Source organism: Vanellus vanellus (assembly GCF_965231255.1).
Source record: "Vanellus vanellus genome assembly, chromosome: 10".
Lineage (NCBI taxonomy): Eukaryota > Metazoa > Chordata > Aves > Charadriiformes > Charadriidae > Vanellus > Vanellus vanellus.
This window is the reverse complement of record NC_138915.1, coordinates 23,567,296-23,579,989: the sequence shown is the minus strand read 5'-3', so window position 1 is coordinate 23,579,989 and position 12,694 is coordinate 23,567,296. Positions and strand designations below refer to the sequence as shown.

Here is a 12,694-nt window from a genome sequence, read left to right as displayed (position 1 = left end):
CACACCCTCCTGAAATTTGGAGTAGCAATGAGGTTGCCTGCTGTTTACAGTGCATGCATCTCTCTAACTGTGACATCTAAACTGAGGGAGGAGGAGGAGGCGGTGGCAAAGGAGCTTGAAGGCACCCAACAAGAAGTTAGTGCTTGGCTCCAGGAGTGCTGAATGCATCTTGGAGATCCTGCCTGGCCTCGAAACCTGCTAATTAGGGTGCACTTTGCAGAGATTATTAATACTTGTCCAAAATCCAAGAGCGACAGAGTAGAGCTTGCCTGATCCTGGACTGGCGACTGCTCCTTGTCGTTCCTCCCCACAGTAAGTTAAATTATAGAGAGGTATGAGGAAGACACTGCTGTCATAGGGAACGGGATTTCACTCTCGTGGCAGCCTCCTGGCAGGCAAAGACAGCTGCTTCCTGCTCTTCTAGCCATTTCGCATTAATCTTTGAGATTAATGTTTCTGCTTTTGTTAAGGGTAGATAGGATCTGTACCATCTTCTCTGGAGAAAGTAAGTGTTGAATTTACAGGGTTTTCTCTACTTCCAAAAGCCACCAGGACAGCTATGCAGCGACACTGATTTATTGCAGACCAGTGTTGCTTTCTTGCTCCAAATGAAATTATTTTGACTTCTTTCCCTTTTTCCCAAGTGCATTCTAAACAAGATTACGGGCAGCGAGGGAAGGATGGAAAAAGGTTTTTCTTCTTTTATCAGTAGATCTTTCTACTGAGAGATCAGTTACTGAAATTCCTGGTTTTTAAGAGACTTTTGAAACATAATTCAATGCTTAGAGTATGGCTTGTTTCTTATTTAAGAAAACATTCATAGACACACTTCTCTCAGTGTCTATCACCCGGGCAGCAGGGGCTGGGTTGGCGGGATGTCAGCCCTGACCTTGCCACTTCAGGACAGCTCTGTTTATCTCCAAACTGATAAACCGGTCTGCAAAATCGCTGGACTGCCGCGGTACTTTCTTAAAGGTTGCATGAAACCCACCCTCCCAAAATTAATTGCTGAAACTCCCTATTGTCCAGCTCGCGGGGGCTCAGCGGCACCATCACGCTGGGTGTTTGGCTTGTGGGAGCTTGTTTGCTGGTGTTGAATAAGCAGTGACTGCGATGTGATCTTAATTTAGGGCTGATTTGCCCCGCCCGGGTGGGAGGGAAGTTTGACAGACTGAATAACACTTCTTGCTTTATCACGGTGTGTAGGATATCGGTCGCTTTACCCACCGAGCAGAGATGCTGCCGGAGGTGCTGGGGCTGGAGGTGGGTCTGGGCTCCCTTCAGTCTGTGAAGGGCTTTATCCTGCTGCTGGGGGCCAGGGCACGGGCTGAGCTCTGCGGCTCACCCCCGTAAGGGCCTGGGCTCCTTTTGGGCTGAATATTGGGAAATGGAGAGACGCATGGTTAAAGCATGTTGAGGGTAACCTGCAGGTCTGAGCAAGCAGGTCCCCGTCACTCCTGGGGAAGGAAATGAACTGATTCAGCCTTGTGATCCTCATCCCTCCTCACCGATGCAGGCAGGGAGCCCCTTGGCTTTCCCACCATCGCTCTCAGCATCCTGTCATAAAATGAGGGATGCTTTACGCCCAGTTTTGCGATGGGCGGTAAGAGGCGGGTCCTTTCTTGAAGTCACTTATGGTTAAGATACAGAATAAGCAGAAGGAAGTGTTTAATGTTGCTCTTTATTTGGGGGACTGCGCAAGAATAAGAATTACTATCAGCGTAAGAGTTTTCTGAGAGGCTAGCATGATTTTTCTGTGCCTGAGCCAGGAATTGAAATTAAGCCTTCTGAGTTTCAGTCCATTAGCTGACATCTGACCCTCACCTCCCCTCTGTTTTACCTTCTCGCGCTTAGGTTGAAATGATCTCTGAATGTTATTTGCTTTTGCAAGTTCCAGGCAGGATGAGTGTTCAGCCCTTCCTTTCCTGAGAGGTCTTGAAAGGATCACCTGTTTCATGTTGTACTAATTAGTTAATGGGGAATATTGCTGTTCTGTTTCCACTGATGTGAACGAACTACTGAAATTCAGCAGTTAGTTAAACCGATCTAGTGGGTTATGATCTCAAATGTGCTCTGATCCTGGAACAGTTGCTCTGCTAAAACCAGAGGTGTGCCAAAAGGCGCTGTGGGAAGCTTTCTGTGTTGCTCCCTTCCATTTGAGTCCCAAACCAGTTTTACTTTTCTGTCAGTTCAACCTCCTCGTAGTGAACGCTGGGTCATGAGAGTATGCAAGCATCCATCTCCTCTACTCTGGGATTGCCCTTAACAAGCATCAGAGGTGGCTCTGGCTCACAGTCCTTCAGGGCTGGATGGGGATGTGTTGTGGGGGACTGCACTGAGCACTGGGGAAGCTTTTCTTTTTTTTCCCCTTCCATGTGCAGCTGGAGTGGAGGCATGTGTGTCACTCTGACTTCTGCTCCCCTCCAGCCTTTGGGCGATTGGATATCACGTGGCCGAGCATCCTCAGCTGCTCGCTATCTTTCTGTTTTCTGCATCTAAGAGACAGAGGGATTTGTGTACTCAAATCCCTACAAATTTCTGTGTCATCTCCCCAGCTTTCAGTATTCTGGATGCTGCGCTGAAGGACATGGCTTTCCTGGGCTTTTAGCAAGGGGTTGATTCCTGTTTGATGCCATTAGTGGGCTTGATGCTGATTTGGGGTTTTCTGTGGGTACTGGCTACAGCTTGGTTCTAGGCCAGGGTGCTGAACGTGCCGACCGTTATCCGGCCCTGGCTGTACCCCAGAAAGCCTCCTTGGCTGTGCAGAGGAGTCAGAGGCATGTGAATTGGCTGATGGGTCAGCAGTTGTTTTTAATAAGGATTTAAGATGATCTAAGCTAGTGAATCTGGTTCTGTCTCGAAGGGAGAGGAAAACACTTTGACCAGCATGCAAGAAGTGAAGGATCAGGTTGTCTGGGCTGTCCATGGGTGTTGGGGCAGTGGTTAAAGTCTAAGCAGAAGGTATAGGAAAACTGTTTTGCCGCGGTTGTTCCCGTACTGTTAGAGTGACCCTGCCTCTGTGCAGCCCAGATCCCTGCTGGGCATCTACCCAAACGCTGCTCAGAAAAATCTCTGGCATCATTCTACCCAGGTCTAGCGAGGAGACATTGGATCTGCTGGAGGAAAGTGCATGTCCAGAGGTGGATACCCCATGGAGGCATGCCTCCAAATCTGGAGAGAGCCACTGGCATGCCAAGCGCAGTGACTAACTCCAGTGTAAGTCTCTGCTCCTGATGGATTTGACAGATTTTTTTTTTCCCCCGCAGTAGCGGCGAGTTGTGTAACAACAGGAGCAAAGTTTCACGGTCCGCTCCCGGGTGAAAATAGGCGTAGCAGTGAGCCTGTCTTTCCCAGCATGGCAGTTTCAGGGTTTTGAAAGAATATAAAGCAAACCCTGCTAATGGGACTTTTGCTGATTTAGAGATGCTTCCCAAACAGCGGCAGGAGGCAATCTGTATATGGGATTGGGAAGAAATGAGCCGTACGGTGCCTGTGCAGTGGGAATCGCTATCTGCGGTGCTGTGTCCTTTCCCTGCGATGCAGCGAGAGGCTGTATTACCGCTGGTGGGGTGCGCAGCCACCATGGGGGAGTCAAAGTGTGTACGTACTCTGTGGGTACTGGATGTGTTGTGTGTAAAGGCAGCAGCTTGAGGAAGCTGGAGAATTGGGAGGTGGGAGGCAGTCAAGTCGAACAGTGAGGCAAGCTTAAAGAAATTTGGTATCAAATCTGACTTTGTGTGCAGTTGGTCCTTGGCCTGTTGAGGTGAGTTGTTTGGTGCTGTGCATGGATGAGGAAAGCTGGATGAATAAAGCTGGGTTTGGGTGATTGCTTTGCAGGTATTACAGCCCAGTGCTGGTCAATAGTTAAATCATTGCAGACCTTGAGAGCGAGCTGTAGTTTCATCGGTGTTGAGCCCGATGTGCATGGGGCTAGGAAAGCTTGGTTGAGGGGAAGAGCAACAGATGAGAGATGCAGTTACTCGGCCAGCCTGGCACTGCAAAGAAATACCTGCCCAAAGCTTCGGGTGCCCCTTTGCTCCCGAGGCAGGGGAGACAGCTAACTGAGCCGGTGGGAACACCTTTGTGTTCTGCCTGCATGAGTACCGCCTTCGTGCAAAGAGCAGCACCAAAGTAAATTCTGGGGGACAGTGGTTTGTAGCAGTGTCACGCTGTTGGCAAGGCAGTGCAGTCTCTGCGGATGGGGCAGCATCTCCTGATCACTGCTCGTATCAGGGTCATGCCGATTGCCATGGAGAAAGACGAAAGTGTGGTGAAGGTCTGGTTTCAGCCTGTGCCTCTGACTGTTGACTGTCTGGGAGGTAATTGCCAAATAAGTTTATGTGTTTCCAAGCAGGCTGGTGTTTGCTAATAACCACACGTAACGAGTGGGTGCTGCCTTGGAGGAATTTGATGAACAAAACATTTTTGAAATACAAACTGATTATGAGCAGGAGAGGATGGAGTGCATGATAGGTTTTCATTTACAGGCCATCAATCTCTAAACTACCCCGTCTCCCCCTAAAGCGGCGGTGTGTGTTTATCTTGGAGGACTCCTCAGACCTAGCCTGCACACCGCGAGCTTTCACGGCCTCCTGTTGCTGTCAAGTTTGGAGATTTTGTCTGTAAAACCCTGAAGGCTTTGCTTGGACGGGACCAAAAAAGAGCCAGCAGAGGTGCCAGGTGTGCCTGACGATGGGGTGGGGGGTATGTGTGTCCTCTCCTGCCTGCAGGCCTTTCCATATGGCCATGGAGGAGGGCTCCTGCAGCTTCAGGAGATCCCTGCAGCATCCCAGTCACCTGGGAAGGGACACACAGAAAACATAGGCATTCAGCCCTCACCCCTGAGTCGGTGGCCTCGCTGCTGTGCCCGGAGCAGGGTGGCTGCCCTGGGCTGGCCCAGCAGCTCCAGAGCATGCACAGCCATGCTGGGATGGGCGTGATGCTGCTGGCCCCACGGAGGGGCATCTGTGCGGAGGTGGGGCTCAGGCCCTTGCAGCAGAGGGCTAGAGAGGACTTTGTGGCGACCAAGATTCACACATCTTGCAAAAGGAGCTGGGGAGGGGGCGAATGGGGCAAGGGAAGGAGGGGAGTGTGGATGGCCACCCCGTTCTCTGATGCGGCTCGTGGCGGGACCCATGCAAAACAGGGAGGAAGAGGAGGATGGGGTGAGCCACAGGAAGCCTGGGGGATGGATCCTGCCTCAGCTGAATCATCAGGATTCCCTGCAAATTATCGCGGTGTCACTGGTCACTGCCCTGTGCTGCAAGCCTCGGGGCTCTGGCACTTGCCCTGGGCTGCGGGGCCACTGAGAGCCTGGTTGCCCAGCTCGTTATTCTTAAAGCAAGACTGATACGTGCTGTGTTAGTGGTCGGACACGTGGGTTTTGAAGTATTTTTAATTAGCTAATGCTGACTGACGTGCCTCCTCATGTCTGGAGCCTTTGTCATGAAAAAGCAGCAAAACCACAGGTTCCTCTGGAAAGGGGAATCCACACAGGGTGAGTCACTGCTCCAGACTAGGCCTAGCCTGTGCTTTTTTTTTTTTTTTTTTTATCGTATGGAAAAAGGACATGTTAATACCTTTTTGTTGACACTTTAAAGTGTCTCTGCCTTTGCCCGTTTGAGTAAACAAATTGGCGCTGTTAATCAGTCGGTTGTAGGGATATTAAAGCAGGGTGGGTCGGGGAGGGACGGTGTGGCTCAGCTTTCCAGCCAGCGCGGAGCTGCCATTTGGAGCAGCAGCAGATTCCAGCTCTGTTTCTGTTGGAAGTGTTCAAGTGGCTGTCAGGAAATATTTGGTTGCCATGTGCTTTCAAAAGTTGAATTAATCCTCCAGCTTTCAAGGCGATGCGCGAATGCCTGGATGCTCCTTTCCTCCCCCTGCCCTGCCATGTCCCACCAGGCCCCTGTGCAGGACGCAGCTCCCTGGGCCTCCCCTCTCGGGGACGTTTTCCCAGGGCTTAAGTGTTTTTAAGTAGCTGTCTGAGCAGTTAATCCACCCAAATGTACTGGTTAGCGTCTGGCAGTTGTGCTGGAAGTGCTGAGGGCGGCAGTGGGGTTATCCCTGCGGTGATGGTGACGGTCCCCGCTGCATGGCCTGTCCCCAGCTGGCTCACAGGGCGGGGGCAGCTGTATTTGACCTGCCCGTATTGCGGTTCTGTCTGGAGAGCAAATAAACTAACCCCTGCTCAGTGACGGCAGCGTGTTTTGAAGCTATAAAACTTGTTTGCACAGAAACTTTATACAGCCCCTCTCTGGAAGGCAGTTGTTATCTGAAAAACGGGGATGCCCTTACAGCAGCAGCACAAAGCGAAGTCTCCAGAGGACAGAAAGGGGCTGCGCTGTCTGCCTGCCGTGCTGTCCTCTGCATCCGTTGGTTATGGAGCTGCTTGCGCTTTTGTTCTGTGGGGTGAGGGATGAAGGCAGGAACCAGAGGGATCTGGAGCAGGAGTTGCGTCCTTATACACTCTGTTTATGTGTGCATTGAGCAATGCGCCATGTGTCACCAGGGTGTAAAAACGAGTGTGGGATCACTAGCTCGCTGCTGTCTCCTCTTTTCATAGAACCATAGAATGGTTTGGGTTGGAAGGGACCTTAAAGACCATTCAGTCCCACCCCCCTGCCCTGGGCAGGGCCACCTCCCCCCAGCCCAGGTTGCTCCAAGCCCCGTCCAACCTGGCCTTGAACACCTCCAGGGATGGGGCAGCCACAGCTTCTCAGGGCACCCTGCGCCAGGGGCTCACCCCCCTCACAGTAGAGAATTTCTTCCTAATATCTCATTTAAATCCCCCATTTCAGTGTAAAACTGTTCCCCCTCGTTGTATGGCTGCCCTCCCTGATCAAGAGTCCCTCCCCAGCTCTCCTGGAGCCCCTTTAGGAACTGGAAGGGGCTCTGAGGTCTCCCCAGAGCCTTCTCTTCTCCAGGCTGAACCCCCCAACTCTCCCAGCCTGTCCTCCCAGCAGAGGGGCTCCAGCCCTCCCAGCATCTCCAGGGCCTCCTCTGGCCCCACTCCAACAGGTCCATGTCCTTCTTGTGCTGAGGACTCCCAAGCTGGATGCAGTACTCCAGGTGGGGCTGGAATACCAGCCTTGTTATCTCTCCCTCCGTCTAAAGTGGGCCTTTAAAGGTGGGTTTGTCTCCGTCCGTGGTGGCGTGCCCTGGCAGAGGCTTTGCCTGCGGTGGACGCGAGTGTGCCATGGGCAGCATGGGGCTGTGGCCCTGCAGGCGGCGAGTGAGCCAGCTGATGCGTGATCCCTATGCCAGGGCCGTAAAAGGGCTTATTATGTCCCTGAAGACAAAGCCTCTTGTTTAAAAATGCAACTGAGTGAAAAGCACAATTCTGAATGCCCTAGACTCAGCTATTAAAAACAAACAATAAAAAAAAAAAAACCCACACAAGAAAAAACTGAAAATCTCCCCTGCCCCCCAGCTCAGTGTGCCAATGTTGGTGTAGTACCTCTCCACTGCAAAAAACCTCTGTAAAATTACTTTGGGAACTAAACAGTCCCTGCCAACTTGTAACTGGGTGGCCCACTAACCTTTTCCTATACTGTTGTGTTATATCATAACATACTTTCCCCTTCCCAGACAACTATAACAAGGTCAGGTGTTTTAATCTGTTGGTTCAAATTTTCCCTCTTTCCTCTCAAGCAGAGAAACAGAGGAGGAAGAAGTGATACAAAAACCGAGAAGTAAACCTGTTTTATAGACTTACTGATGGAGCTGAAAGGCATAGGGGGCTGGAAGGGAAATTTTTGGTTTAGGTGAGGACCCACACAAACAACTGCAGGGCATATCCAGCGCATGGTATTTCCCTGAAAAAAGTCAAACAAAGCAGCTTTTTTAAATGCTCTCGGCTTACGGTGGCGTTTGCTGCTTGTTCTGCTGTTAAAGAGGTTGGAGATAGCAGCAAATTAAATTCCAATGAAGCGGTTAGATAATGATGCTCTTGGAGATCCCTTTTTAAGGGAAATCCTAGTTTGAAAATGAATTGGTGCAGACAAGGATTGGGAAGAAGGCAGACCTTGTGAAGGAGGGTTGGCTGAATCGTTAGTCTCTAGCTTGGCCTCTCCCGTCTGGCAGCTCGTGCCGCCTGCCTGCCTGCGCCGCCAAAATGGGCTGTTCCCCATAGTGTTCCCCAGGTGTTTCTGCTAGTTGTGAAATCCATCTTTCGTAGCATGCACCAAGCTTGCTCAGAGCTGACTTTCTTGCTGAGCAACTCCTTTATCCCCTGGAAACCAGCTGGGGGTTGGTGGCACTGAGGCAGGGGGTGCGGGACGGCCGGGGAAGTGCTGCAGGGAGCGGGGCAGGTCCTGGACTGGGAATCCTGCAAAGACAGGCAGTGCTGTACACGGCGGTCCTGCGTCTGGGCTGCATCCCCAGCAGCGTGGCCAGCAGGGCGAGGCAGGGGATTCTGCCCCTCTGCTCTCCTGAGACCCACCTGGAATATTGCGTCCAGCTCTGTGGCCACCAACAGCAGGACATGGACCTGTTGGAGCGGGTCCAAAGGAGGCCACAAAGATGATGCGAAGGCTGGAGCCCCTCTGCTGGGAGGACAGGCTGAGAGATTTGGGGGTGTTCAGCCTGGAGAAGAGAAGGCTCCAGAGAGACCTTAGAGCCCCTTCCAGTATCTGAAGGGCGCCTACAAGAAAGCAGGAGAGGGACTTTTTCCAAGGGCATGGAGTGATAGGACGAGGGGGAAGAAGCTGTGGCTGCCCCATCCCTGGAGGTGTTCAAGGCCAGGTTGGACGGGGCTTGGAGCAACCTGGGCTGGGGGGAGGTGGCCCTGCCCAGGGCAGGGGGGTGGGACTGGATGGTCTTTAAGGTCCCTTCCAACCCAAACCATTCTATGCTCTTCCAAGGACCTTCATGGCAGTGTTTCCTTGGTCAGCTAGCCTAATGTGTTATCTGTGAAACAGTATAAAAAACTTCCTAAGGTGCTTTGCTCCCTCCCCCCCCCCCCGTCAGTCTGATGCAGCTTTGCGGCTATTCCTCCCCCTGCCCTATTCTTGCAGTACAAGCCCAATGATGAAGTTGATGATGAAGTTAGCTCTCATGCTGGTGGTGGCTTTTACTGACTGTTAAACGTCTTGTGGTGTCTGCTGGCAGCTCTGCAGATGCTGGGAGGTGGGGTCCGATGTGCTTTTCTCCGTGTCTCTGTCGTGATGCAACTTCTCGTTGAATTTCTCTGCTGCTAGCACCTGCCTGAGCGGCTCTCCCATGCTGCCACCCCTGCCCATCCATCACTCGCATCTCCAACCCCTTCCTTCTTTCCAGGCTGAGTGAAGTGTCACAGAAAATGAATATTTACAGCTACAGGCAAACCTGGGTTCTTAAGGTAACAAGTGCTTGTGAAGGCAGCCGGGAGCCTCAGACGAAAGCGGCTTGCTAATCGGAGCGTAGGAATTTGTGAGACTGAGCCTCTTGGGGCTTGAGCAGAGAGCCAGCCCGTTCAGGATCCTGCCTTCAGACAGCCTCTGAACCCAAACGCACCCCTCATGCCTGTGCTTACAGAGGAGGAGGCAGCTGTGTCTGTTCCCGTAGGCGGAGGAGGAACCCCTTATTTCTCAACCTACAGCGTTTGTAGCTGACAAAGTGGGAGCTGGAAAATCTTGGGATGCAAATCTCATTTGAAGTTGCACTGAGCCTGCCCAGATCCCCGTTTTTAAAGATGCTGAGCTAGAGTGTGTGCTAGAACGCGCTGATCAGTGCCTGCCTTTCTGGTGGTGCGTGGGGATCGCCCAGTTTGCATTGTTCCATCAATCGCTGGTCTCTCTTGGTCATATTGGCCAAAGTGCCAACAGGGCATCTGATACTGCTGTCATGACTGTCGTGGGAAAGGGATGCGGGCAGGTCACTGGCCTTTTCCCATCCATATGGTGACACCTCCTGTCCAGGCTGGCCGGGTGGCACCTCATCAGTGCTTGGAAAGGAGGATTCTAGCAGATGGGTGTGGGAACTGTATGCTTCATCCTCTCTGTTTCTCAAACACCAAGCAGATCTGATCCAAGCAGAGTTTCTGCGTGCTCGGGGTTTAGCGTGGCAGATGCCCGCTGTTCCACGCTTGCCTGTGGTGTTCCCACTGTGCTGTGCTCGGGAGGGCGGAGGGGGGCAGTGGCTGTGCCAACAGCCTGTTGCTTCCATGGTTTATTGAGAGACTGACTCTAGGCAAATAGGCAGGTGTTTATTCAAATGGTTTTCCTGTAGAAAAGCAGACTATTTCCTTTTTGCAAACGATATCGGGTATATTACTTTGTGCAAAAAAGCCTCTTTCAGGTACTGTTCAGATTTGGGTTCGGTAGCTGTGTGCTCTTGGGGGACAGACAGGCAGGCAGAGCATTCAGTATCTCTTGCATTAATATTTTAACTCTAGATTCTGATTTTGTTTGAAGCTGTGGAAAATCCCTGGAGATGTGAGCTTTTCTGACCTGCAGAATACACTGGTAGCTGGTACCTTAATGTGTGTAGAACAGCATAGCCTATAAAATAAATATACAGAGCTAAATATTAACAAGGCTAGTGGGATTTTTGACTTGTTAAGGAGTGCGTTTCCCATCTTTGGAGTTTCACACGTCTGTTTTCTGAGTGGAAAGATAAACATGGCTTCAAGAGCTGTAATGACCCTGGTACTGATTGTTGCTATACTGCTGTTCTGCATACATGCTATACTGCATGCTTTTGAATGCAGCCTGGTTTCACACGGTGTCCTTTTTCTCTCTTTAGGTACTCCCTAAATTCATGAGATGGCCAACACCATGCAAATCTCCAAAGATGAGCTGGAGGAACTCAAGGAGGCCTTTGCCAAAGTTGGTAAGTCACAGTGAGGAGGGCACCTTGCTCCTGCCTGCTGTACGTTTGAAACGGATTTCTCCCACCCCTGCGAGCAGTGGTGCCAGCAGGACGCGGGCAGTCTGCTGCTCTCGTGATCTTCTCCGCGTCAAGGAGTCCCTTGGCAGCCTTGTTGCTTCTGGCTTGTCACTTCTAGCCAAGGAGCACAAAGGAAGGGATGTGGGCAGTCTGGCTGCTGGTGAGCCCTGGCAGACAGCCTTGCCCTGTTGCTCCAGGGTGGGCTTTGTGGTTCCTGGTGGCAGAAGAAATATCCAAACAGGTATTGCATTACTTTGGCCCAGGCAACACTTCAGGGCTTGCAGGGTTCTCGCTTCTGATGACGGTGGGTTTGGCAGATTGGCTGAGCTGTGCAGATGGTAAACGTAGGTGCTACATTTCTGGTTTGTGTGGGTGCATTTGAGGCACTGCGTTGGGTGAGCTTGGGGGCAAAACCTAATTAGTATCTGTTTACCTGGCCATTATGGAGCAACTTGTGGTGATAATATAATGGTTTGCGGCTGCGGTGCATGTGCATTGCCCTCTGGTGGCTCTATTTTTTCTCCGGTTCTCACCTCCCTAACAGCCTGCCATGCTCAAGGGCTTGAGGAGCCCAAGCTACTCCGCCTGCCTTCCAGCTTTCCCCCTTGCGGAAACCTCTGGCAGGCTGCTTTGGGAAGCTGAAACGGGCAGAAAAGTGACATCATGGAGAAAATTTGTTTTCTGCTAGTTTAGTTTCCTGATAGGGCTTACTGGAGGATCAGCGAAATGCCAGGGAGGGGTGGGACGGGAGCTGGACCGCAGCAGTGTGGGCAGGGCAGCGGATGCAGCTGGGAGCCACAGCCCGGACTGGCACTGGCCGGGGATGAGTTGCACAAGTGACCAGAGCCAGTGCTTCCTTTTCCTAACTGGACATCGGCATGGCTTGAGCACTGGTTATAAATACAAATTGGTAGTTGCCTCACATCTGTGTTGGGTAAGCTGCCCTTTTAGAGCAGGGCGGCTCTTAAAACTCTCGCTTGCTCTAAATTTGCAGTCGGCAGAGAGAAATATGAATTTCAAAGACAACTGATTCTCGTGGAGCAGTATTCCCTGTTGGCACTTGAAGCAAGATGCATTTCAAGCAGTTCCCTCTCCTGTCTCGCTCTTCCCGAGACTTTTCCAGCAGGAGAAAGCGAGCTGCCGCAGAGGGAGACAAGTGACCATCGTGCTTCTCTCTGCCAGACGTGCCTCTGAGTGCAAACCTTAATAAGGCTGGGATGCAGGCAGTCCGTTCTGCCCTTGGATAAACTTAAAACGATTAACCTGGCAGGAATGCGGTGGCTTTTTGTCATTAGTGTGGGGGAAAATTATCGAGATTGGGTTGGCTGGCTGGCTTTCCACTGGAAACACGGAGAAAGCCAAGTCAAATGCTGGTTTGTTTTAGGAAACCAGCTCATCCTGCTCAGGAGGTGCGTCCTGTTTGGTTTCATATTATAAAAGCAGTGTCAAAACTTAGGTATTATTGAGAAATGTAATAATTAGCCTGGACATACCCACAAGTGAGATGGGATCTGCTCATCCCTTTCAGCTGCCTTCTGTTTTGTGTGCTTTAGGCATGGCACAGCCTGCAAGCACTGCTGTGGGCTATACCTGTCAGGAGTGTCATTAATGCTCTTATTCCTTTTATTCTTGCCTAAAGGAGCCATATTTGCCCTGGGATATAGAACTGGTCGCTAACTGGGTGGCTGACTTTCACTTGGAAACTCCTAATGCCGCCTCTAGTGAACGCAAAGAAAAGTTGGACCAGGTTTGATATTTAAAACGAAGCCTTTCTGTCATCTCCCAGCTACCTGGAAGGCTTGGAAAGCAGCTGGGAAGCGTGGTTGTA

At 51.4% G+C, this 12,694-nt stretch overlaps 1 protein-coding gene across 4 annotated transcripts in view; it reads left to right on the top strand.

Moving 5' to 3' along the window:
• The window catches only part of PLS3 (plastin 3), a 57,881-nt gene that overhangs the window by 23,372 nt on the left and 21,815 nt on the right, over positions 1–12,694 (top strand). For all 4 annotated transcript variants that reach the window (XM_082488065.1, XM_082488064.1, XM_082488067.1 and 1 more), the window contains exon 2: positions 10,723–10,809. In XM_082488065.1, coding sequence (XP_082344191.1) covers positions 10,743–10,809 — 67 coding nt within the window. In that variant the 5' untranslated portion in view covers positions 10,723–10,742. The remainder of the gene's footprint in view (positions 1–10,722; positions 10,810–12,694) is intronic.